The sequence below is a fragment of the Manihot esculenta genome, chromosome 4 (genome assembly GCF_001659605.2).
Source record: "Manihot esculenta cultivar AM560-2 chromosome 4, M.esculenta_v8, whole genome shotgun sequence".
Classification (NCBI taxonomy): Eukaryota; Viridiplantae; Streptophyta; class Magnoliopsida; order Malpighiales; family Euphorbiaceae; genus Manihot; species Manihot esculenta.
In genome coordinates, this window is record NC_035164.2 from 34,016,830 (window position 1) to 34,042,577 (window position 25,748).

Genomic DNA, 25,748 nt, shown 5'->3' on the forward strand with positions numbered 1-25,748 from the left:
CTGAAAAAATAAAGAAGATAAGAAGGGGGAAATATCATCTGAATGAGGTTACCTGTGTAGTCATGGCTTTTATTTATATAATCGCTTATTGGTTTGCATTTGATTTTTGGGATGATATACATTGTCCCAAAGTTGCTTTTGAATGAATAGCCTCAAATTGATTCATTCACCTTAAGAGGATGGATACAAACTAGACATGTGTGGAAGATAAGCAACTGAGCAATACCTATAGGGTAATATAGAATGGTAGGAATCAGGAGCAGAAGGGGGGTTTTATTGCGGAATTGCTCATCTTAACAGTATACTTTTCTAGTTTTGCTCCATCAATTTAAGATGAATGAATCAATTTGAGGCTAACTATACAGAATGGCAGGAATCAGGACCTGAAGGTAGATTTATGAGAGTAACATCAAGGTTTTGTTTGGATTTTGTGGGTGGCAAGGACATTAACAATCATATTTTTGTTTGATTTATTTTTAGCTATAATAGAAAGTCCTTTTGAACAGCATTAAGCCTCCTCTAGTTGCTAGACACTACAGAACCAAAGAGGATACACGTGTTCCAATGGTTCGCCCTTGCTTTGCAATTCTTATTGTAATATTATTCACTATTGTCCTTGTCCTCAACAGCAAGAGGGCCATAATCTTTGCATGAAATTGTAAATTTTAAGTAACTTTTTTTATTTCAGTTTTAAAATAATCCACCTTGCTATTAGGTTTTGTGTTTTGCTACTTATAAGTGACGTCTTAGAGCTGATAACAAATTATTATGTTCTAAAACAACAGAAGGATGAAACCTACCAAGTTGCAAACCATTAATAAAATCCATCGTTCATATGAAACAGAAGCATATGGCTCTATGTTAGTTACCAAGGTATTTACTCATCTTTTTAAGCAAAACTAAAATTTAATCACTGTATTTTATTGATACCTACACATTATTTTCTTTTTCTATATTTTAAAAATCCAGCTATTTTACCCTTGTACTTTTAAAAAATCAACAAATTAGATATCTACAATAACAAATAAACACATTAGTTAAATGACCATTATTGTATTTTTTTTCAAACTTTAATTTGAAGCATATATTTAAAACACAGAAACTTGCGAAAATGTATAAAATTATAAAGACTACTAAAACTATAGAGACTAATGTATACATTTTACTAAATTACACTTTTTTCCAAGGAAAAGAAGGGAAAAAGTCAAAGACCCTAAAGAAAACTGAAGAAAATACCATTCCATGTAATGATGTAAACAATAAATTAAGATCTGATCAGTTGATTCAATGAATTTACATGGGTTTCAAAATTAATAATATTTTTGTTTTTCCTAATTGTACATTCGACAACTCGAGCCAAGAGCACGCCTTCACTAACCCAACTATAGCTTTCAATTAACCGTCTCAAAAAAGGGGAAGAAAGATGGACAATGCTACTAATGCAACTCGAGAAAAAGCCATCCCCAGACGCAATGAATTTACATAATAGATGCCCAAAACTACTAAGAATTTTGCTTTTCCTAATTGTACACTCGATAACTCAAGCCAATAGAACAATTTCCCCTCGTGAACCTGTAGAATTCAGAATATCATTATCATAATTCAAAATATTAGAATTGGAGAATAGCTGAGTGTATATATAGATGGAAAGAATTTTGGTATTTACATTGTTCATAGATCTCTTTCACTAGCTGAAGCGTCGAGTCGGTATCTTCTGCCAACTTTGATACTCTTTCTGCTTCCTTAACTGCTTCAGCAGCCAAAAATGACTTATTTTCTGCTTCAGCAACGTTGTAAGCAGCAGCTTTTGCTGCTTCCTCCACTGTCTTGCTAGAGAGTAATCCAGAATTCTGTGACTGCCTTGGCCTGACATCCTTTTGTTTTGGGGTTGGCGTTTTGGTTCCCAGTGAGGCATCTTTACTGATTCTATAGCAATTTTGGACCTGCAAGTTGGTGATATATAGAAAGCGAGTAATCATATAAACAGATGGCCACAAGCATTCTCCAGACTGAAAAAAAAAAAAAAAAACAGCCATACAGTGTGGCAATAACATCTGTACAGGAAGCAGGTTTTGATCATATTTTAGTGAATATAAGCAAACCAAAGATAATTAAAGCATAGCAAACACTGTAGCACCCTGAAAATATTTTTCACCTTTTCCAATTTGCCTTGTGAAACAAGCCTCCTCAACCTTGAACTTAATAACCTTCTAAAATTCTGTGGCACCTCATGCCTTTGCTGCACCACATGTATGAAGATGGTCATAATTTGAACAGACCCAACTCATGAAACTAAATAGAGACAACTTAAAAACAATGCAGATTCAAAGAATAAGAACAAAAATTGCCACAAAATAGTTAAAATTAAAAAATGGCCATATTTGTATTTATACCTCGTGACATCAGTTCATTGAAGGACACATAGCAAGTGCAGAAATAAGGGATCAACAGCACATCAAAATTCAATGGTGTGGAATTGGCTTCAAACAGAGGTATAGGATCCACAACCTCAACTATTTTGGAATTAAGGCTTAGTTGTTCTTGTTGTGTGAAGGTGAAATCCATCAGTTGGAGGATTAGGCCCACATTAGATTACACTTGTCCAGAAGTTACACACCCTGGATCCCATTTTCCTTAATTGTATGTCACCTATTGATCTCTATCTTCAAGTGGAATGTAAACAATAGAAAATCAGTGGAATCAGGCTACTTAAAACCCTGCCCACCCTTTTTTTTCCCAAAAAAAAAAGCAACAAATAGAAGCGCTCAACTACTATATATTACACAAAGAACATGCAACAACCAAAGGAATAATGCAACAACCAAGATGATATCTTAGTAGTCTTTGCTGTCTTCAATACAAGTGCTAGTTCTATTTGCCCAAGTAAGCCCTGCCACCCTGCAATGGTAGTGCATATCTTATAGTAAGACATAGGTCCAGTATGTTGTGACACAGCACTAGCAATCCCTTGAAAAAAAATCATACTGATAAAGTTCCGACATCAGAAACAGGACATACAAGGAAAACCAATTCAAGATCTTGTAATTCCACTTTAAGCTTGAAGAGCAACAGAAAAGGGATTTGAAAATCATTTCATGCAGCCAGATGTGAAAACAAATTGATTTCCCATATCCTTTTGGATGTTTTAAGCTCCACGTTTAAAAGGCTTCTTTTTTCTTACCCAGATCATGGTTTCTCAGCACAGCTGGCTATAGAAACTACATAGAAGATAAAAGGAGGAATGCATCTTACCTCAATAAAGTGAACAATAGCACTGATATCACATCCATTTGTGTCTTTTATGGTCGAAAGAGCTTCAAAGATCATTGCATTGTACCTGGTGGGCAGAAAATTTATATCAGATGCCTATAAATAGGAAAAGGGAGAGGGTTTATTTTTAGAATGATGGGAAAAAAAATGTTACCAATCTATTTACAACAGTAGAGTAGTGCAATAGAAAATGCCAATTAAAATGGCATTTCCTTAACAAGGTGTCCTTTCAATAATTGACGGGGAGAGAAAAACAACACAAGTAAATGCCATTTGAGTGGCTTTTTCTAAAGCATAAAGTCACATTTTTAGACAATATAGTATCTCTTTAGGTGATTCTGGAAATGTCAATTCAAATGGTATTTCTAATGTTCACCAACATTATGTGATTTGTGTTCTACAAAATGCCATTTGAAAAGGTGTTTTCTTAATTGTGCTTTTTTCTCTCTCCATCAATCATTGAAATGACAAATTGCTAAGAGAACACCATGGCATTTTCTAGTACACTGCCTGATTTTGTAAATAGTTTGAAGTCCGCGTCAAATTAGTAATATAATTTTTTTCATATTATTCTAATAATAATCCCAAAGGAAAAAGAAAATAAATGTTCATTATAACTATTCTCATAAATGTCGAAAAGGTTCCACAGATGTGATCAGCAAACATAAACATAAAACACTAAACTAAAAATCCACTGAGAAGAGTACAAAAATATTCCACAAAAAGCATCAATAAGGTAAATAATAATACAAAATATGTAAAAGAATTAGGAAAGTTTTAACTTGACCTTAAAAAATATTGGATATAATGACAATGCTAAAATATCAGTTCAATGCAAATATCAGGTCCAACAGAAAATTCCATTGTTTTTTATCACTGATTGACCACTTCAAATAAAGTACAAAGAAAATTCTGTCATACCTAGAATCTGAACCAATTCTCTTCACAATGGATTATGCTGTAAAATTACATCAAAATGAGCATCACAGAGGTTGTTACAAAATAGCCACAAACATAAAACCGATGATATCACCAGTCACTTTGATTATGTACTTTCATCAGTGTTATTTTCTAGAAATAAATTCCAAAAAGAAACAATGGAGCTGCAAGTAATATAACTTTCAAAGCAAGCATTAGATTTTACGAGCATTACAAAGATTAAACTGAATGCTTCAATAACTACAATAAAATTAATGCAAGGGAAAAATGTACCATATAGGTTACTAGAAATGAGTGACACCAGAAAGGACAAATTTGACAACCTTGGGGCGTTCTTTCCATCCGCTGCATTGTTTGAAAGGTCGTCCATAAGAGCATCTGCAGATCCATCAGCGGGAGCAGAGTTTGGTGCATTTGAGGGTGGAGTTACTGTTACAGTTTTAACTTTAGCTGCCCTTGATTTATCCTTAGAACCTTGTGCAGAATTACTAACACTTAAATTCCGCCATTTGTCCTGTGTATACAAGCATGAATGAGACAGCAAAACAGCAAGCAGGGTCCCCTGAACTTTTGCTATACCAACAATAGCAACCAAAGTAGCTTAACTTACAAGAATCCCACCAGCAAGAAACATCAAGAACTCTATTATGGAACAAAGTTTGACAGAAGAAATGGGCATAAAGTCACAAGATACATTAATAGAGAACAAGGGGGAAAAAAAAGAGAGTGAATAAATTGAAATTTTTGTCAGGGCTTCCAAGTTGCGATTATATGAATTGAATTAAAATGCTAGAATAAGCATCAGCATAAAGATTTCAGCCAGTTCATTTCAGTACTAAGACCTATTAGAAACTCTTTCCACCTACATTAACATAATAACCCCTTTAATTTCTACTTCTAATTGAAACATACAAATAGATATCCTACTTTCTTCAAAAATAAAACCCTTGCCCCTGCATAGAACAGTCAAAAGGAAGAGCACTCACAATCCTACCACTTTTCTCCACCAAACTGCTCTAGCTGCTGTCTGCTTGTAAAACACCAACCAATACTTCCGTTATTTCTAAGCTGAATTGTCCCTTCAGAAAACAGAAAAAAAGCCTGCTGCCTCTCACAATGACCTAATTGTCAATTCACAACGCTAAATCCTAGTTTTACAACCGCAGCCTAGTAATCAAAATCATTTAGCAACTTATTATCCCGCAACTACTGAACTCAGAGGTGACTTAAGTAAATCCAAGCACAAGCATAGCGTTTTAGCCGCATATATTTGAAGGCTTCCACGTCTAATACAAGTAAAGCCCTAAATTCATCAAATTCTCAGGCAAAAGCAAATTTAACATCATTTCCCTGGAGACTTTCAAAATCTTCCAAAAGCAAAAACTAAACAATGCAGTGGTTTAGGGGAAAGGAATTAAAAGAAAGATGGCAAGAATAGTGAATATAAACAAACCTTAAGGTCGATGTTGGAGCGTTGAGTGAGGAACGGGGCAAAATCGGGATCTTTGAGAATGTTCTTCCACTTGCCGGGACCGTGCTTAGCTACTCCGTTTAGCAGAGCCTCCTCCTCCTCCGCCGTCCACTTTTGCTTCTGGTTTCCCATTATGCCCCTGGCGGGATGCTCTCTTTCTCGCTTTGTTCCACACTCGTTTTCGATTTATATGCTCTCTTTGTTTTGTTTTTTCTTTGCAATGGCGAATGTCGAGACATCTGTTTCTCCCCAGCTTTTTCCCTCTAATAAATAATTTATTAGGGATTTTTTTTTTACAATATTAAGGATTTTAATTTTCTTTGGAATTTATCAGATATTTTTCTGTCCATCAAAAAAAATTTTTTTTTCGAAATGTCCTGAATACTTCTCTCATTAATATGTTTTATTCAATTTTTTTTTATCCTTTTAAATATTAAATTTATTTTTAATTTATTAATCTTGACTGCGATTTTAAAATGTAAAATATATTATTTTCGCAATTATTTAAAAATTCTTCATATTTCATAAAATGTTTAATAAAGATACATTTATGTATGTATGTACAAATATATAAAATGAGAAAAAAGAGTATGTGAACTCTCGCCACATAAACTTTACTATCTCGTACAGTTTAGATATATTCCATAAAAATAATCTATATATTAATTTTTTTAATTAATTGTTTATAATATTAATAAATTTTGTATATAAACTGTCTAATTTTTAAAATTATGAAATGACGTTCTTGTTAAAAAAATTATGTTATTTTCTTAATATGACAATTTCTTTTAATTTGTAATCTTTTTTATTATCAATTGCTATGAATACCAAATGTAAAAAAAAAAAGAAAAATTAAATATTTTTTAATGATCGATGGACTTTTTCACCCTATTTGAGACCAAGCACATGATGGCAGGTCTAATCTAAGGGTTAAAGGATCTTTTCAATGAGCCGGGCTAGACCACCCGACTTTGAGGTCAGGCCTCCCGTGAGCTTCAATCTTCTCACACCTTACTCGATTCTGGGGCCCAGAATGATAAGGGACAGCCGGCCCATACATCTAATAAACTTATTTACACACATGTTAAGGAGAAAATTAAACGACCGTTTGGCATAGAGCAGGCGCCTGATATTTTTGTACGTTCGTATCCATATAATAGAGACAGTTGATCCAATAGCGATAAAGGAAAATAATAAAAGGAGAGGAGATCCTCCTCTCAGACTAAACTGACACAACCATTATAAACTCTATTTTTATCTGAATCTCAAAATATATTTTTTTCATAAAATATATAGAGTTTTTTTTCTACCTTCAAAAACTCTTTTTTTTTTATAATAATTAATGATGGAGAGATTGTCTTGCAGTGATTAATTGAATGTAAAAATAATAAAAAAAAATAATTATGGTAGAGAGATTGCCTTGGGGTGATTAATTGAATGTGAGAATAATATTTTATTTGTACTGTGTGATAATATTCACTTATGAAACTACGATTCTCCTTTTAAATTCATTTTTTTAAATTTATTTATTATTATTGACTTATGAATATAATTTTGTGCTTTTTTTTAACTTCTCATGATAATAGTAACCAACTGATCCAGCTAATGAAATTCATATTGTGGCAAATTTAGAAATAACAAAATGCTTTGGTTTTCAAAGTCCAGCAAAAACAAATGGGAGCAATAACAGTGGTATGCAGGAATCAACATGGACGAGTAGTGAATTAGAGATGCAGGAATCAACAAATGAGAGCAATAACAGTGATATGCAGGGTATGAGGTTTCGAAACTTTTTTCTTAAAGGCTTATTTTAACTTTCAAGATCCTTTTGTCTTAAAGTTAAGAACATGGACGAGTAAATGTAACTTTTGTCTTAAAGAAAAAACTCAAAATCTAGTTTATATAATAGTTAATTATACAAAATATAATATTTAAAATAATTTTATAAAATTAATCCCTGCCCTAAATAGCTGCATTTAAAGAAAAAAACATCTTCGGAAGGTACAAAACAAATGTTAAAAGATGGAAAAAAGAAGAGTGCATCGAATTGTTTGCCAACTAGTCAAACCCTATGTAGCTGCCTAACAAGCCCAGCCCAATTTCTCACAAATTTCTTCTTGGTCCCACCTGCACCACATTCCCCCAACTGAACTCAATCGAACCGTCAATCTTTTCAATTCCACAACAATTCAACGGCATAGATTCACTTGCAACCTTTTCTTCTTGCACATCTGATACAGCAACTATATCCGACGTCCCACATTTGTTCATACGGAAGGCAACTGTAATTGTTAATAATATTCTATGCAAACCAAAATATTCTGAGATCTGTTATTTTTATTTTTTGGCTTCTTTACTCTAAAGCTCTTTGCATAAGAAAAAGGAAAATTCAATTTTTTTTATTCTCGTAAATAAATCAAATATATATTGCTTTACCTCTTCATTTCTCTTTTTTGTCTTCCTCGCTTGCCCGTCGGTTTTATTCAATTTTTTTGGGGGTTTTGTTTCTGAGCTGAACAATTTCTTTGAAGATACGAATCATGGCTTATGCATCTCATATAATCAATCACTCGAAAAAGGTAACATAAGAGGATCAATTAACTTTTAACAGCTCTCTACTTCAAATTTGTGTTTTTGGTTTGTTCTCCCTTTCGATTTTTTTTTGATGGGTATCTCTCTCTCTCTCTCTCTTTTTTTTTAATTGCTTTCATGGGATGTTCATTCCCTTATAGCTTCTGGTGTGGACTTAGATTAGATCATCTTTTCAGGCCTAATAGATTAATAGATCGTTGGTGATTATTTTTTTGAGCTGTTTTCAGTTTCGTTTCAGCATATATGTGTATGCTACTTACAGATGTATGTTTCTGTCTGAAGATTTTACTTTTTTGAATTGTACTTGAAGGACTTCTGTTTCCAACATAGATATGTATTTAGGAATTGGAAGTCTTATTGGACTGTTTAGATTAGTGGGTCATTTCAAGAATAAATGCCTGCGTCTCATTATTCAGTTTAAATCTGTCGATTTTTTTTCTCTTCTGAATGGATTATAATTCAAGAGCTGAGTTGATGGTTTTTAATTAGTGGCAGCTTATAATGTTTTTGTTTTCAATTTTAATTCTGTGATGTTCATACTTTTTCCAGTTAAGAAATGCTCCCAACTTGCTTCGGCATGAGTATGGTAGTTTGGTTCGTTGGTTTTCGAGCGATACTCGTTTCTCTATCAGTAAGAAGAATGGTAAGTACATGATATGGTGGCCAGTTTTCTCATTTGCTGGTAAAGTTTCTGTTACTGTGTTTTTAGCAGTCCTTTCCAAGCATGCATGTAATATAGACCTCAGATAATTGGATGGTCTCTGAAATCTATATTGAAATGCTCTCTGGTAGCAGTTGCTGCACCTTTTGTACATATTTGAGTGGTAATGAGTGACAGATATGAAAATGTTTTGTTTGTTTTCTGATCCCTTTAGTTAATTGAAAATTTTAACTTACAGTAATCATCTGCTTCTTGTTATCTTCTTGTTTGTTGGATTCTATATTTTTTATTTCTGTGTCTGCCAGATGATATATTTACCTAAAACATCACAGAATGTATCTCTTTGATTATTCTTCTGATTGATCTAGCTTGGGGTTTATCTTACTTCATGGTTCTCATGTAAGAATTAAGATGTGTGTAAGAATTAAGATGTGTGGTATTCTGATACACATTATTGCCTCGCTTCCATAAATTTTTATTTCTATTGCTATAAGATAATTTTGCTATTTCCAGATACTGGGAAGGTTCATCATCATGGTTTTGCAGCTGCAGAAAAAGAAAGGTTTTCAAGCAATGCTCCTAATGGCACTGTAAGTTGTTTAAATGACCAGAATATTTCCTTCAAATCTCAATTACTGGAGTCTTTACAGTTCATTTTTAGTCATTTCTTTTAGGCTAGTGTCAACTATTGTTAACTAGTGTTTTTTCCCTCCTAATTTGTTGTTCTTGTTGACGTTAGAACCTGTTGGCAAATTTTTAAAGATATCTGTCTTGTTCTGTAGGTATTATCATTTGGTGCTTCTAGGGAAAATGTTACGATAATGCAAGTTAGGAACCCAATGGCTGGATCACTACTCTTCAAGGATTTTTCTTGGTATTTTCCTATTGTTTCTCTCTTGTTTTACTTCAATCATTGTTCTTACCTGTTTGTTCTTCCATGACAGTTCACAGATTTTGTCAAGGAGAGGATATTCATCTGATTCAGGTATGACATATACCTACCTTTCTGTTATTGTCTTTACATTGTTCTAGTTCCTACTACATCTATTCTATTCCTGCTTTCATTATAACCTTTCACTTTTCTAACATGTCCTTCAAACACTAAATCCATAGGTTATGGCTCTGTTACCTTTTAACTTGAGCTTGAATTATAAAACATGAGCCGTAATGGAAAATTACTAGCATGCTATTCTCCTGAAATTTCTCTTAAATGCTTATATTTGAGTATCTCAGTACTTAGGCTTCTGTCTCTCTCTCTCTCTCTCTCTCCTCCTCTCCCCTTTTTACCCTCAAAGTTGGTTTGGCCTTGTTATTTTACTAGAGCTGGGTCTTCTCATCTTTTATTTATAATTGTTCTTGATAATTATCTAGAGATTCTGTGAAGAGTGGAATGCAAAATTCATATTAGAGAGTGGTGGAAAATATTATTAACAATAAATTTTTGCTTTATTGACTAGTGAGGTGAATGTTAAAAATATGTTGCAGGTCTTCCTCCACACCAAGAGATTGGAATGCCTTCTCTCTCACCCACAATGACTGAGGCATGTGCCTTTCTGTTCCTGCAAAAATACCACTGCTTGCTTGATATGCTAATTGATTAGTTTCCAAATTTCAGGGTAATATAGCAAGGTGGTTGAAGAAAGAGGGTGACAAAATTTCACCTGGTGAAGTACTCTGCGAAGTTGAAACTGTAGGGGCCCTGTACTGATTGTGCCATGTTCCAACTCTGATTTATTTCTGCACTTATCATGGAACATTGACATCTTTCCTTATTTGATATTTTAAGGATAAAGCAACTGTTGAGATGGAATGCATGGAAGAAGGTTTTCTTGCAAAGATAATAAAGGGGGATGGATCAAAAGAAATTAAAGTTGGCGAGGTATTATCTTTATCTGGTATTAGGAAAAACTTTGCACTTAAATATGCTTCTATATCTTTTATTTTTTATTTGCCTTTTTGGTTAAGCAATTGCATATCACTAGATAATGGATGGATTTATGCCGAGTAGAGGACTTCCTCTTGGTGTAGGCCTAGGGCTGAATTTTCAGATAGATTTCAATTAGTTTGTTGCTTATATGTTGTTGGTAATTTTTTGGCTTCTTATGCAGGTAATTGCTATTACTGTTGAAGATGAGGAAGACATTCCCAAGCTTAAGGATTACAGTCCTTCAGCATCAGATGGTGCTCCTGCAGCTAAAGGGCCCTCTACTTCTACCGAACCTCCCCCACCCAAAGAAGAGGCGGTTGAGGAAACAGTTAGTTCACCTGAACCAAAGACTTCCAAGCCCAGTGCAACTCCTTCTGAAGGACGCATTTTTGCTAGTCCTCTTGCTAGAAAATTGGCTGAAGATCACAATGTATGGCTATAACTTTCTAGTTCAGTGACAGAATGAACCTACTGATCTTGAGATTATTCTAATTAAATTTGGTGCTTCACTTTGTTTATCACAAATTTAGGTACCTCTCTCAAGCATTAAAGGAACAGGTCCTGATGGACACATTGTAAAGGCTGATATTGAAGATTACTTGGGTATGGGTGTTATATTTTGTTGTATCTGATGATTGTAGTGCTGTTATTCTTCTCTACCATAATCTAAGTAAATGTTTGGTTTGCTGTATAATGTTAATCACGAATTTTTTCCTGATTTTCTCTCGTATTCTTATACCTAATCTAATAGTAGTAGAATTTGCTGAAGATTTTTCCATTTTGTGTAGCATCACGTGGGAAGGAGAGCAAAGTTTCAGCAACAGCACCTAGGGACAAGGACACAACACCTGCTGCATTAGATTACGTTGACATTCCTCATTCTCAAATAAGAAAGGTGATATATAAGTCGGCAGAGACTTGAAGAATGAGGAATTTAGGATAGAAAATTCATTTGATCTATTGTTTTTTGGTTAATTATTCTTTATGTGCTAATATTTTTCGTCACTGAACAAAATTTTAAATTCCATATTATGATATCATAGCAAATCATGGAACTGATTCCATCTCCACGGGCCATTGTTGCACTCCTGCGGATAGTTTTTCTCAGTATTTATAAATATTCTCTGTTGTTCTGAAGCAAGTTTCTGCCGTGATATTGACAGGTCACAGCTTCACGCTTGTTGCTGTCAAAGCAAACAATTCCCCATTATTATTTAACAGTAGATACATGTGTTGACAAACTTATGGAGTAAGTATTAGTTTCTTCTCTCTTTTTAGTGGGGTCCCTTTCTTTCCATATATTGTAATTATTCAAACTTTTTTTTTTCTTTGAGATGCAGTTTGCGGAGCCAACTAAACTCATTACAAGAGGCCTCAGGTGGGAAGCGGATATCTGTAAATGATCTTGTAATCAAGGTATGCAGCATTGATTACTGGGAGTTTTGGAAATTTTTGTGATGCATAATGTATCAGAGATGCACAGTGATCTAGATATTCTTATAAGCTATTAAAATTGAGAAAAAGCTCTTTATTGGTTTTATTTATCTATAGCAGACATGATAATCATTAGATAGGAAACCTAAGGATTGTCCTGAAAAATAACTGATGTTCTTCACCCATATGGATATTCAGCATTTTTTTTATTATTATTATTTTTTTTAACGTCCTAATTGTTTTAAGATTTCTCTCTGTGGAGTTACTGGAGTAATTTCAACGTTGCTATGATTACAGGCTGCTGCTTTGGCTCTCAGAAAAGTTCCCCAATGCAACAGTTCATGGACTGATAACTATATTCGCCAGTAAGTACCTGTTTGATAGGATTGTATGAGAATTTTTATAACAATGTAACCTGACATCCCTTTTTCTTTTAATTCGAGTGCAGATACAGTAATGTGAATATTAATGTAGCAGTACAGACAGAAAATGGACTATATGTTCCAGTTGTTAGGGTCAGCAGTTCTCTAACTTCAATACTGTTACTTCATGCTTTGTTCTAACGATAATTTATGTGACTACATATTATTGTGTAAAATTTGTAGGATGCAGACAAGAAAGGTTTATCTAAAATTGCTGAGGAGGTCAAGCGTTTAGCCCAAAAAGCCAAAGAGAATAGCTTGAAACCAGAAGATTATGAAGTGAGAATTATAATTCTGTGCCAACTGGCTTTCTGATAATTATCTTAAATGAATTTATGTGTGTAAGTTTTAAGAATAAGAAGGAAAAAAAATAAAGAAAGGTAAGAAAAAGAAGAGAAGATAAACAACACCTAGGTTACATCTTTATTTCTATGTACATCTATAAAATAGAAGGTTACATACTTATACATAAACAATCCCTAAAGTCACTCTAGCAAATCCTTAAAATTTATGCTACACGACTAAATAGGTATATAACTAATTCCATAACACTTCTCCTTAAGTTGGAGCATAGGATCTTATCAATTCCAACACACCTTGATAAGATTCTTATCGAAGCCAATAACTCCCTCAGAACACAAAGACAAGAAATTGGTAACATAACATGTCAAACACAAAGCCACCCTTGGAGCTCATAGGATTGCCAAAGAACACAAGAATTCAATATTTCAAGGGTGCGACTAATCTTCAAATTCAGCGACACCTTCAGGAAGTCAAGGAAACACAAACAACTCACTTGGTTGAACAAAAGTGAGGTCATTCACAATACCTCACTCCAACAAACCTTCAGTAATGCAAAGCAACTCACCGAGTTGCACTGGTAGGAGGCTACAAGACTCGGCTTTGAGTCACCAAAATACACTCAAAACGGTCCACAGTTGTTACAACAATCACAGTAGCTCACAAAGTAGGGTCACAAGGCCCCAAAGAAGCACAGCCTTTAAAAGGAAACCAAATGGATGGAAAATAGGTCCAGCACTTGGCTGGTCCACTGGTGAGGCGATGCTGGAGGGGGGTTGCAGGCAGCTGTACTTTCTCCTGGAGGAGGTGGAAAGACAAAAGGTCACAATTGAGTGGTGCTCTATGGTAACAGTGGCTTTTTAATAGGGAAGCTTAAAAATAGGGCAGAAAACTAATGAGAAACGGGGCAAAAAATCAATGAGAAACCAAGCAGAAACAAAGGAAGAACAAAACCAAGAAGCCCAGAATTTGGGGGTTCTGATACCATGTTAAGCTTTGATAATAAGAAGAAGAAAAAGAAAGGAGGGAAAGAGGGAAAGAGAACGGAAAGAACGCATAGGTTACATCTTTATTTCTCTTCACATTTATAAAATAGAATTTACATATGCATACACAAACATCCCTACAATCAATCTAGCAAATCCATAAAATTATGCTACACTACTAAGTAGGAATATGTGAAATATAAATATTGTCTTCCCATTACACTTCCCCATTAAGTTGGAGCATGGAATCTCATCAATTCCACCAATATGAATGTATTTTCCTCTTTGCAGGGTGGCACGTTTACTGTGACAAATTTGGGAGGGCCTTTTGGCATCAAGCAATTCTGTGCCATCGTCAATCCACCTCAATCAGGCATTCTTGCGATTGGCTCTGGTAAGATGAGATCTTGATTACCCCTTTGGCTCAAAGTATCTTCTTCCAGTTCACCTTGTAATTGTGATTTTTTTATCTTATGCTTGAGCAGCTGAGAAGAGGGTTATTCCTGGCTCGGGTGCTGATGAATTTAAATTTGCTTCCTTCATGTCAGTAACCCTAAGTTGTGATCATCGTGTCATAGATGGTAGGTAGCTCGAGTGACATTTTTCTTGCATGAGCTTAATCATGCCCACTATCCAGCTTTATTAAGTATCCATCTTTGGGAGAAATAACACTGTTGATTTCACTTTATTGTTCAGGTGCAATTGGTGCTGAATGGCTAAAAGCATTCAAGGGTTACATTGAGAATCCTGAATCAATGTTGCTGTAAATCAATCTGCAGCTGTTTCAGAAGTTGCCATTAAGCTGCATTTGTTTGTCTGTTTGTTTTTTGCCATCAGTTATTAGATAGGAAACGAAGATCAGGTAGAATAAAATGTTGGGTTAAAGGCATTAAAAGCGAACTCACTCAATTTTGCTTTTGCAGAGTTAAATAAAACAATCATGCAAGGTTTATACCTTTTTGTTTCTTTTGTTACTGATCATTCGACCATGTAATGGTGGTGATGATAATAATTCTTTGTTAAAAGCCTGATTCACTGGATGGTCGACCAGTGTATAATTGTAATGCCATGTTTTCCCCGTTGATTGTAGATTCAGAAAGCCTATTTGAGCCCTCAAATCACTTGGGGTTGGCTACTCTCCTTTTCATTTTTGACTTGGATTTTGATGATTATTTGCAATTATATTTGATTCGATTTTCTTACTATTTGGTAGCCACCAGCCGAACTATTTTGAGGTTGGGTATTGTATTCAAGGATCTTGGTTCTAATCTTTGTGCAGGGCATGTAGAAGAAAAAAATATATTATTACTCCATCCCAAAAAGAAGATAAGCCTATGGATTAAAGCATATGTATTTTTGTGTAATGATTTTGAGAATATTTAAACATGCTTAAAGTTTAATAATTAAGCGATTGATAAAAGTTTAAAATATACTCGATGCAAAAAGAGACTAATTATTAATTATTAATTAATAGGTTTTTCCTAAAATCTATAAGTAAAGCTTTTTTTTTTATAATTTCAGATGTTTTAATTTATTTTTTAAAAAAATAATAAATTTTTAATGAGTTTTTTTATAAAAATTAATGAAGAGATTAATAAGTATAATATTTTAAAATATTTTTTAAAAATTAAGAAATTAAATAATAAATTTTTTCATTGTTATTTTTTTTAATTATACAGTCAAAAATAATAAATTTTATATTTTTCTTTGTTGATATTTTTATTAATATTGCTTTATTATTAGATTATTTTTCAAAATAGGTGTATTAAAAAGTTAATTATTAAATTGATATTTAAAAAAAGAAATTACCTATAATAAAGAGGAAAATAACTCTATAAGGGGGAGTTATATTATTTAAAATACTACATCATAGTTATATTTTGAAAGCATAAAGTAATTAATATTTGCAAAAGAAAACAAATTACACAAACTCCCCAATAACATAGAAATAAAATCAATTTAACGATAATGGGATTTCAAACTTCTTTAGTTACAAAGCCTTAATCTAACTAGTTAGTTTCATCACTAAGATTTAATGCATCCAACCATTGATATCTTCATGTGTACGCAACTACAAAATCATTTCCTTCTATTAATCCCTTTATTTGGTATGATCAATTTTGTGAGAAAAACTTTAAATAAAATTTTGAAAAATTATATGATTTTATTATTATACATATATAGACCCACACAATAATTTGCACTTTTTAATCATTATTTTAAAAAAAATTAAAAAAAATTAAATACTAACTTTTTAGTTATTAATTATACATAGAGATGGATAAAATTATTTTTTATTTTAAATTCACACATCTTCATATATAATCAATTATTAAAAAATTAATGTTTATATGGGCACTTGTTTTATTTAATTTCACCCATTTTATTAACTTGTAATAATATAGATTATTTTTAGTTTATTAAAAATTAAGAGATTTTATTTTATTTTTCTAAAATGATGTTGTAAAAGTATTGGTTACCTATATACTTATTTTTCTTTTCTAATATTTAGAATTAGCCACTTGAATATTTGAATTAAAATTATAATCAACTGAAAAAATTTAAACATATACAAATCACAACAATTAAAACAAATTAACTAAATTATAGATAACTTATAAAAAGTTGAAAAATAGTTCCTATTTTTTTGTTAATTATCTTCTAAGTTTTATTTGTTATACTTTAAATTTTCATAAAATTACTATTTTATTATAATAAGTAAAATTTAGAATATAATTAACAATAAATTTAATTATTTTTTATTTTTTTGAGGTTTTAATTATAATTTAGATATTTAACAAGTTAATCCCTTATAAATTCTGATAGAGATTTAAACCTATATTGACATAAAGTATTTATTTATTTATAAAAAGGTCACAAATAATATTTAATTAGATATTAGTACAATTATATGAAAATATATAAATATAATATGTTATATTTTATACAAATATTGAATGCATGTAATAATAAAATATTTGAGAAAAATCAAGTAAGAAGATTTAATGCTTATACAAGAAAAAATATTCAATAAGATTATAGGTGGTTTTGGTGTACATTTACTTTTTTTTTTTTTTTAAAAGGTTATGTGGGTATGCTTTATCTAATAAAGAGGACTTTTATACGAAACAATATTTTCATATATCACATATTACAGCTGTATCCTATAATTTATAAATTATATTTAAGCAGAGATTTAAAAAAGCTAAAATTACTTTATGAAAAAAATAATTGCAGTAACAAACAATTTGTATGGACGGTATTCTTAATCATTAAATTAAAATATTTTTTAAAAATAAAAAGTATTTGGGAGTGGAATATGGTGGACATGCAGGGCAGGGGAGACAAGGCTGACAATTTTGCATGGGAAGTTAAAAAAATAAAAAGAAATATTAAAAGAGCAGAAACAAACAAAAGGGGTAAAAACATCCAAATATTATGAAAATAGAAGGACCCCAAGGATAGTGGAACTTGAAAGGACCTGAACCTTAGGTAATATCCTGCTACTCAATGGCACATCCCAGCCTCTTAACCTGACATTTTTAAAATAGGAAATTATTACATCAAAGCTGGCTGTGCCATAAGATATTGCATTTGCACCTTTATGGCTGCCACAAAAACTTATTTATTTTATTTTTTATTTATGCTGCTCAAAATCAAGTGATAAGCTTCATATGCATAGCATGCTTTCCAATAACATCTCCCATCAAATTAAGGGGACGCATCATTCAGCAACTCAATAGATGAATCAGATATAACACAGGTCAGAATGTGCAAAAACTTGATTATCTGGTCAAAAATCACAAAATGAAGGCCATAATAATGATTGTTTCAAAACGAAGCGCACGAAACAGTGAGGTAATCTGGTTAATGTTCTAAAGCTTTTATATCTGAAGTTCTTACCAAAACCAGATGCCTATCAAACTTACTGCTATTACTCTAAACGTCTGTGATTTGTATCACGTGTTGACCAGTAAGCAAATCTTATTTTGCTCTCACAAAATCTTTGTTCCTTGGTTGCTTGTTTCCTCATTGCCTTTCTCTAATCTAGTTCTCAATTTAAACCGTCTCAAAGAAATGAAGCTTCAGCAAGCAAAACTAGAATGCAGAAATGGGAACACCATGACAAAGATTGAGCAAGAAACTTGTTTGATTGAGAAGGAAGCAAATATTTTCTCCTCAAACAAGACAATTCATTTGAAACTTATATATTAAAAATTTAACTTCTGGTTCTAAATCAAATACCCTAGAAAGATAAAAATGAGTTCAAGGGACAGTACTCTCTAAATTATTCACCATAAAATGCATCCTTCACAAGCCAGATGTAACTAGAGTTAAGTACGTTCTATGCTCTTCCATGTAAAGTTATTCTGGCCCAAGAAAAGAAATGTGATGTCATGGTTAGCATAACTTTCTAAACTGTAACAAGCTTACCACCAAGAGCTTGTAAAATTCCCAACAATAATTGTTATCTTCCTATGTTGCAACAGAAGAACAACAATTTCTAAAGAGAAGATCCCCCAAACTGGTGAAGGACCATCCGGTTGGACACTATAAGTAAATCCAAATTCAGCTCATACCACATATCCACAAAATACCTCTAAGGTTAGTTTATCACCTTAAAAAGGCATCAACCATGTAAAACTAATCTTAATCCACACAAAAACATTTCACAACGGAGAGCAACTCGAAAAGAAAACTAACTGAAAAATGAAGTAAATGAACCTTGTAAATATAACTGGACATAAACTTTAACATACATACAAAATACACCGCAATCTTTATACATCATTTCCCTGCAAGAAATTATCATTCTCAATCACAAAGGAGTGAAATGCTACTCCTAATTATCATTAGGAAAGAGTAACCCCATGCAAATCCACCATTAACAACAACAAAAGAAAATGATAAACATATAATCAATCACATCACCAAAATAATTATTTGAAGTACCAACGTTATTCATCATTACAAGATGAAAATTTTCACCAGGACAATCTGGTATATCTATTTAGCAAAGCAGTTCAGTAGTTTCATTGATGCCAAAGATTATTATAACCATCATGAACTTCTCAACTTTACCATTATATGGCTAACAACATCACGATCAAAATTTGAAGAGATACATCTTGTATTGGTAAAAACAAATTAGAAATGAGATCCTAAACTCAATTTGCAAACCTCTCTCTCTGAACCTTAAATCATCGCATACCTCTTCAAAGTCTGCTTCCCCGCCACCGCTGCCCCAGCTACCAACCCTCCCAAGGCACCAGCCACCGCCGCCGACCTCACTCCTCTCGCTGCCCTGCACACAGCCCCCGTCCCAAGCCCCGCAGCCACGCTGGTCCACACATCGTCCCTATCCGTAACTGCCACAGCTCCACTCTCCAACATGGCATAGATCAGCCCCACCACCCCGATCCGGTTTCCCCAGACACGTCCCGAATGGCCGGAAGAGTTGAGAATCCTATTTACCTTGAGCTTCAAAGTATCGGAGGGTTCAAAAGATTTGAGGGCGGAGAAGAGCCCGACTGAAGCGCCGCCGATAGAGGCGGCAAGATATGCAGAACCGGTATAAAATGTGAGGTTTTCACCCCAGGAGCGTCTTTGGCGGAGAGATTCTTCGGTGAAGAGGAACTCCGGAGAGGTAGGAAGCTGGTAGAGGGTCTGGATTGGAAGGTTTAGGTCTTGATAGGGGTTATAGAGGCGGGCCTGTGGGGATTGGGTGTCGCGGGGCTCGCGATCTGAGCCAGAGTGAGCCATTAAGGCTAGCGTTAGGGTCAGGGAACGATGGAATTTGAGTTGCAGAGAGCTCCGAGAGTTGGGTCCAGTTGGCTGGAGGAAGGGAAAAGTTGAAGTTTTGGCAATGCAGAACTGGAGGAGGCTATTGTCTCCAACTTTGGCCTTGTGTGTGATTCCATGAATATCCCTTGGCAAAATTTTAAGGGAAAAAAATGACATTATTTCTATTTTAAGATTTATATCATTGTATTTTTTTAAAAAATAAATATATATCATTGTCTTCTGTTTTTTTTTATATGACAAATGATGCAAAAAATTTCAGGGAGGGGTGAAGCTCAATTGTGATGTATAGGGATGTTATTACTATAACTGTTTGAAATTTATTTGCTACAGTGAAAAATGTAAGATTTAATAAGAAGGGAAAATTACTTTGTAGTCCCTCAGGTTTAACGTAATTAACACTTCTGTCCCTCTATTTTGGCGACCCAACACTTAAGTCCCTCACTTTCTCTTCCGTCCAATTTCGCAGTCCTTCCGTTCAAAATAGCCGTTTGGGACACGTGAATTGACAAAATTAACCCTCTTCTTCTTCTTCTTCTTTTTCTTCTTCTTCTTCTTCTTCTTCCTACCCAGCAACTTCTTCTTCTTCTTCTTCTTCTTCTTCTTCTTCTTTCTTCTTCTTCTTCTTCTTCTTCTTCTTCCTCCTACCCAGCAACTTTTTCTTCTTCTTCTTCTTCCTCCTACCCAGCAAATCTTTCTTCTTCTTCTTCTTTCTTCTTCTTCTTCTTCTTCTTCTTCCTCCTACCCAGCAACTTTTTCTTCTTCTTCTTCTTCTTCTTCTTCTTCTTCTTTCTTCTTCTTCTTCTTCTTCTTCTTCTTCTTCCTCCTACCCAGCAACTTTTTCTTCTTCTTCTTCTTCCTCCTACCCAGCAAATCTTTCTTCTTCTTCTTCTTCTTCCTACCCAGCAACTTTTACTTCTTCTTCTTCCTACCCAGCAACTTCTTCTTCTTCTTCTTCTTCTTCTTCTTCAATGGGAGAAAGCATGAAAGAGAAAAAAAAAAAAGGAATTTCACATTAAGAGAAGGGTATTTTTGGAAAAAATTATCACCTCTCACTTTTGACTCTTTGACCAAACGGTTTAAATGAACGGAAGGACTACGAAATTGGACGGAAGAGAAAGTGAGGGACTTAAGTGTTGGGTCGCCAAAATAGAGGGACGGAAGTGTTAATTACGTTAAACCTGAGGGACTAAAAAGTAATTTTCCCTAATAAGAAAATGGATGATGCCATGGCTCTCCTCAGAGCGAAGCAAAATTGAGTAAAAACTCTTAAAGAGTTACAAGGTCAGTGAAATTATATTGATTAAAGGAGGTGAATAATAGAAGATAGGAAATTGGAGAACGTTTCTTTGAAGTCACTGTAATCATGGTTTCAAAGTTGGCAACAGTCCTTAAAGATATTAGCTTATTAATCATTCGTCAGAAAGTGAATGAGTCATTTATGGCAGACAACGAGCTATTAAATATTGAAATTTTAGATGTTATCGTCAGTTTTTCTCTCATATAAATATCATTACGTTCCCAAATTGAGTCTTTCTCGACCAAAATTCAACATTTTGTTTCTAATATTTAGGGCATTCTTTTGCCTAGAGTTGTAACTAATAGTTAGTAGATAACTAGAAGTAATTAGAAACGTCAAAATAACCACAGTTTTTCCCAAACCACTTTCTCAATAATTCTTGAAAAGCGGCAATGCCAAATAGGCTCATTGTTACAATTGGATTTCCTTTTTATGCAAGGTTTGATCCTCATTCATTCCTAAAGAGATTAAACAAAGCATTTCAAGAGAGTTTTAGAGGTTCAAATTCTCGGTTAAAATGTGCAAAACACTTGCAATTCTCAAATTGCCATTCAAAAGAAGAGTCCAATATGGAAGAAAGAAACAGTAAGAATACACAAAACAGAAGAGGATTGAATTAATGTTGCATTATGTATATCAAAAAATCAAATGTGTTGTGTACTGTTTGAGTTGCTACATTATGAATAATAGTAAAGGGATTTTGCAGACAGAATTGTGCCTACATATGCAATTTCATTTTTTTAAAATAGTAACCAAAACTCATTTGTCTGACTTCTTGCTTATGAAACTAAATCAGTAGGACTGGGTAGTGGTATGATTGTCTCATGTTCAACAGCTTTCTTTCCAAGGGAAAAATTCCTTAGTCTCTTCAACTCTGGTAAAACTACAGAAGCAAGATCTGGTCTATGTTTCTTATACAACTCACAACACTTCACTGCTATTTTAGCAAGTGAAAGAGCCTGTTTAACAGGCCAATCTGTGATTGTTTTGTCAAGCACATCTGCGAATGTTCCATTGTTAATAGCCTCTTGAACATGGTGGAAAAGTCCCATTGGAGGTTTTGCTGTAAGAAGTTGTAGCAGCACAACCCCAAATGAATATATGTCTGATTTCACGCTCAATTTCCCTGTTTGCTGATACTCTGGATCAATATAGTAAAATGTTCCAGCTGCTGCTGTCATGCGATATTGGGAAACTTTACTTGCTGCAGATGCTGGAAGAAGCCTGGCCAAACCCACATCACTGATTTTACTAACAAGATTGTAGTCTAAGAGAATGTTTGCAGGTTTCAGGTCACGATGCACCAGAGGTTCTGGTTTTGTTTCGTGAAGAAAATGAAGGGCTGTGGCAATTTCGAAAGCTATTCGAAATCGAGCTCTCCAGGGGATTGGAGGAGTTTTATGCTTCCTGAGGAGACGATCTTCTAGGCTGCCATTTTCCATGAATTCATACACAAGACATCCATACTCAGGGCATGCTCCAAGCAGGATAACAATGTGTGGATGTCTCATGCTGCTTAAAACATCAACCTGCATCACCATGTGCTAGAGAGTTAAAACACAGATGATAATGTCTACATGTGAAATGAAACAAATGTAGTGCAAATACCTCTTGTCGAAATTGCATATGTCCTTGTGACAAATCTGGCCTCAAGATTTTAATGGCAACATCAATGTGATTAAGAACGCCTTTAAAAACAGGTCCATAGCCACCTTCACCAATCTTCTGAGAGAGTTCAAAGTGATTTGTTGCTACTTCTATATCATCAATGGTGTATGTTCTACATCGAAAAGCATTATTTGCCATTGTTTCCATTGTTTTCCTCTTCTTTTCCGCCTCATGTTGTGCCTTCTTCTCTGCTTCTATTCCTGCTATTCGTTGTGCTGTCTGTACTAGCAGAGCAACCTTGTTATTCTTCTTCTCCATTTCCACCCCTTCAGTGATTTGTTCTCCTTCTGCTTTTGTTACATCTGATGTCCGTAACTGTTGAAGCTCCCTTATCTAGAAGCGAACAAAGAATAAGGCCAGTAACATGCAGCTAAGCACAAAGGCACATAAATATTTATGCTATGATGTAAATGTGATATTACCATATGCTTGGCCAAAACAGCTTCTTTGGTAACTGAATTCAACAATACCATAGATTGCTGCATTTCAAGCTTTAATTTCCTCATTTCTGTGTCCAATAAATTCTGTAAAGAAGAATTAATAACATTATTTTCAATAATATAATACCTCACAACTTTAGGAGTAAAGTTTTATGCATCTATAATTTACTGTACTTACAGCAAGTTGTGAAGAATTGGAACCCTTGGAACTCTCAGATGTGGCAGAGAATTCCAAATTCTCACAGGATGTGTTTGTTGATCTAAAACTTTGTGGTCCTGAAATTTCACTGATATCTGACACGGAATCTCTATTCAACATTCTTTCCGAGTGACTATTTGGAGATGTCCCTTGTGAAGTTGTATTGAAGCTGAATGCAAACTTGTCATCTTCACAGTTTTGATCTGAAGACATTCTACCAGAAACTTCACTTTTCCAACTTTCACGGAAACTAATTCTGCATGGAAGAAATATGGACATTTTAACAGTTTACACATTAGCTACATATACAAATAGAGAACAATGCAGTGTTCCAGAGCTTACCGTGGAGTCGTTGATTTGTTAGATTTCAAGGTTTCAATGGGAGGAGAAGCAACTTCCCAATGATTATTTTGCCTAGCAGTGGATGCATTTTTGACAGTAATAATATTAGGAGAAGGAAGTGATTGGCATTGTGGGGAGGAACATTGGGAACTAATTGAATTTGCTGAACCAGTTGACTGTGCATAACTTTCTTGATGTGTAGAACTGGTTGGTGAATGATTAGTTTGACTTGCTAACCGAGAAGTCTGAACTTTTCCTTTTGATATGACATATACAGAACAAGATTCTGGTGCAGTTTTGAGTAAAATAGAAGGAATGTCTGATTGTTTAAATTTCCTGATGTAAGAAAAACATCATGAGCACTTGAGTTGTGCAGTTTTCTAGCTCAAATTAATATCAGCAGTCTGATGAAATTAAGGATAGAAAAAGGGAAATTGAGAGACCTTATGAAAGCATTTCTGCGAGATGCTCCAACAACAATATTGTGAATGTTGTTGTGAATAATATAGTCAACAAGTGCACTTGGAACATCAATATCAAAAAGAACTACTTCCTTTGCTTCAATCTGAAATCCCAAATTGCAAGCAAAACATTATTAGAACGGGCAAGTTCTACGATACACCCACTGTATCACGTATATGTGCACTCTCACTCGCAAAAACTTAATTTTCCCATTATGTAGGGTGAGCATGAGCATTGGGTTCACTACAAAATTTTCCAAATGGGAATTTCCAATTGCCAATGCTAAATGGTGTGCGTGTGTGTATATATATATATATATATATGTATGTATGTATGCATGCATGTATGTATATAAACACAAATTTCCAATTAAATCAAATATCTTCCCATTTCTAGCAGTAGTAAAAGCAACCATGACTTCTTCACTTATGAATGATAATTCAAGAAATTATAGAATGCTTCTAAAGAGAATAACTCACTCCTTTTCGAGTACAAAATCCTCTATAGGGAAGGAAGAACTGCTGAAATTCTTGCGGAGTTGCTGGGCAACCTTCCCTAGACACCACATTTTCCCCTGGAAAATCCCAGTATAAGCCAAGAAACGAAAAAAGATGAATATATAATCTAAAATCAATACATCAGAAAGCTCATACACATTTATTGAAAAGATTTTCCAGTATTTCATAATTTATGAAATTGTATACCTCCATTTATGCAAATTAATGCAATGGAATCATCCCAAACAAGATTAATTAAGATATATGATTTGCAGGAAGAATGGTGATCATGGTAATTGATAATATACAACAAAATAATGAGAACAATAAAAAATAAAAATTAAAGTCTATTCATACCCAGTTGCATTGTTTTGGATTGAACATGAACAAGAATGCATAGAGGAGGTTTCTTTCCATGAACAAGATTATCCGCAACCCATTTGACGGCGCTTTGGCTGTTCTTTTCTCCATCAATGGCGATGGCTGTGAGCCCATGAATAATATCTTTATCAGCCTTCGATTCTAATCGGAGAAAAGCCATCTCGGAGATGGATATCTATGACCAGAAATTAACTTATCCCTATATAAAAACGTAGCAACATGGAGGAGGAGGAGGAGGCTGTAGGCTAGGTAATCTTCATGTTCAAATATATATTGCAAAGAAAACTAAAAAATGGTGTTGCTGCCGCCACCCCGCCGCAGATTGCCCGGCCAAATTTCTCAGGGGCTCGTCTCCATATAAACAACATTGTCTGTTGCAGTTTTGACTAAAAATGGAAAATAATATGAGAATTATGACCAAGGAAAGCTAATATTTGAAATTTTTTTTATAGCTTTGCGCCTTTTAGCATGGAATATTAGAGTCAGGATTTTTTCCAAAAAAAAAAAAAAAATTTCTTAGTCAAATTACATCCTGAACTTAACACTTCAAAATTTTGAAAATAATTTTAATACCGTTAATTGCTTTTAATTTATCCTTGACTCTAACTTTTTAGGATTTTTTTTTTAAATTTTCTATACATACATATATAGGAAA

At 33.9% G+C, this 25,748-nt stretch overlaps 4 protein-coding genes across 4 annotated transcripts; 1 reads left to right on the forward strand and 3 right to left on the reverse strand.

Moving 5' to 3' along the window:
* Positions 1 to 1,224: 1,224 nt before the first annotated feature.
* On the reverse strand, positions 1,225 to 5,927 carry LOC110614147 (telomere repeat-binding factor 4). The gene is made up of 6 exons (XM_021755632.2): positions 5,663 to 5,927; positions 4,533 to 4,723; positions 3,253 to 3,337; positions 2,156 to 2,239; positions 1,667 to 1,943; positions 1,225 to 1,572 (listed from the first exon to the last, which is right to left on the reverse strand). Exons 1-6 carry the CDS (start codon positions 5,810 to 5,812, stop codon positions 1,541 to 1,543), a joined length of 819 nt encoding a protein of 272 aa, XP_021611324.1. The 5' UTR covers positions 5,813 to 5,927; the 3' UTR covers positions 1,225 to 1,540.
* Positions 5,928 to 8,062: 2,135 nt separating this feature from the next.
* On the forward strand, positions 8,063 to 15,205 carry LOC110613392 (dihydrolipoyllysine-residue acetyltransferase component 2 of pyruvate dehydrogenase complex, mitochondrial). Its single transcript, XM_021754484.2, has 19 exons — positions 8,063 to 8,259; positions 8,822 to 8,915; positions 9,447 to 9,523; positions 9,716 to 9,807; positions 9,878 to 9,918; positions 10,419 to 10,474; positions 10,549 to 10,623; positions 10,720 to 10,812; positions 11,042 to 11,290; positions 11,391 to 11,463; positions 11,649 to 11,755; positions 12,024 to 12,109; positions 12,201 to 12,276; positions 12,592 to 12,659; positions 12,743 to 12,809; positions 12,900 to 12,995; positions 14,294 to 14,396; positions 14,488 to 14,583; positions 14,699 to 15,205. The coding sequence occupies exons 1-19, from the start codon at positions 8,221 to 8,223 to the stop codon at positions 14,767 to 14,769; spliced, it is 1,659 nt and encodes a 552-aa protein (XP_021610176.1). The 5' UTR covers positions 8,063 to 8,220; the 3' UTR covers positions 14,770 to 15,205.
* Positions 15,206 to 18,907: 3,702 nt separating this feature from the next.
* On the reverse strand, positions 18,908 to 19,943 carry LOC110613393 (mitochondrial import inner membrane translocase subunit TIM23-2-like). The gene has a single exon (XM_021754485.2). The coding sequence runs from the start codon at positions 19,763 to 19,765 to the stop codon at positions 19,199 to 19,201; it is 567 nt and encodes a 188-aa protein (XP_021610177.2). The 5' UTR covers positions 19,766 to 19,943; the 3' UTR covers positions 18,908 to 19,198.
* Positions 19,944 to 21,715: 1,772 nt separating this feature from the next.
* LOC110613391 (U-box domain-containing protein 35) lies at positions 21,716 to 25,505 on the reverse strand. Its single transcript, XM_021754483.2, has 8 exons — positions 25,070 to 25,505; positions 24,695 to 24,789; positions 24,197 to 24,318; positions 23,754 to 24,089; positions 23,391 to 23,667; positions 23,195 to 23,296; positions 22,713 to 23,105; positions 21,716 to 22,633 (listed from the first exon to the last, which is right to left on the reverse strand). Exons 1-8 carry the CDS (start codon positions 25,251 to 25,253, stop codon positions 21,884 to 21,886), a joined length of 2,259 nt encoding a protein of 752 aa, XP_021610175.1. The 5' UTR covers positions 25,254 to 25,505; the 3' UTR covers positions 21,716 to 21,883.
* Between the last annotated feature and the right edge of the window lie 243 nt (positions 25,506 to 25,748).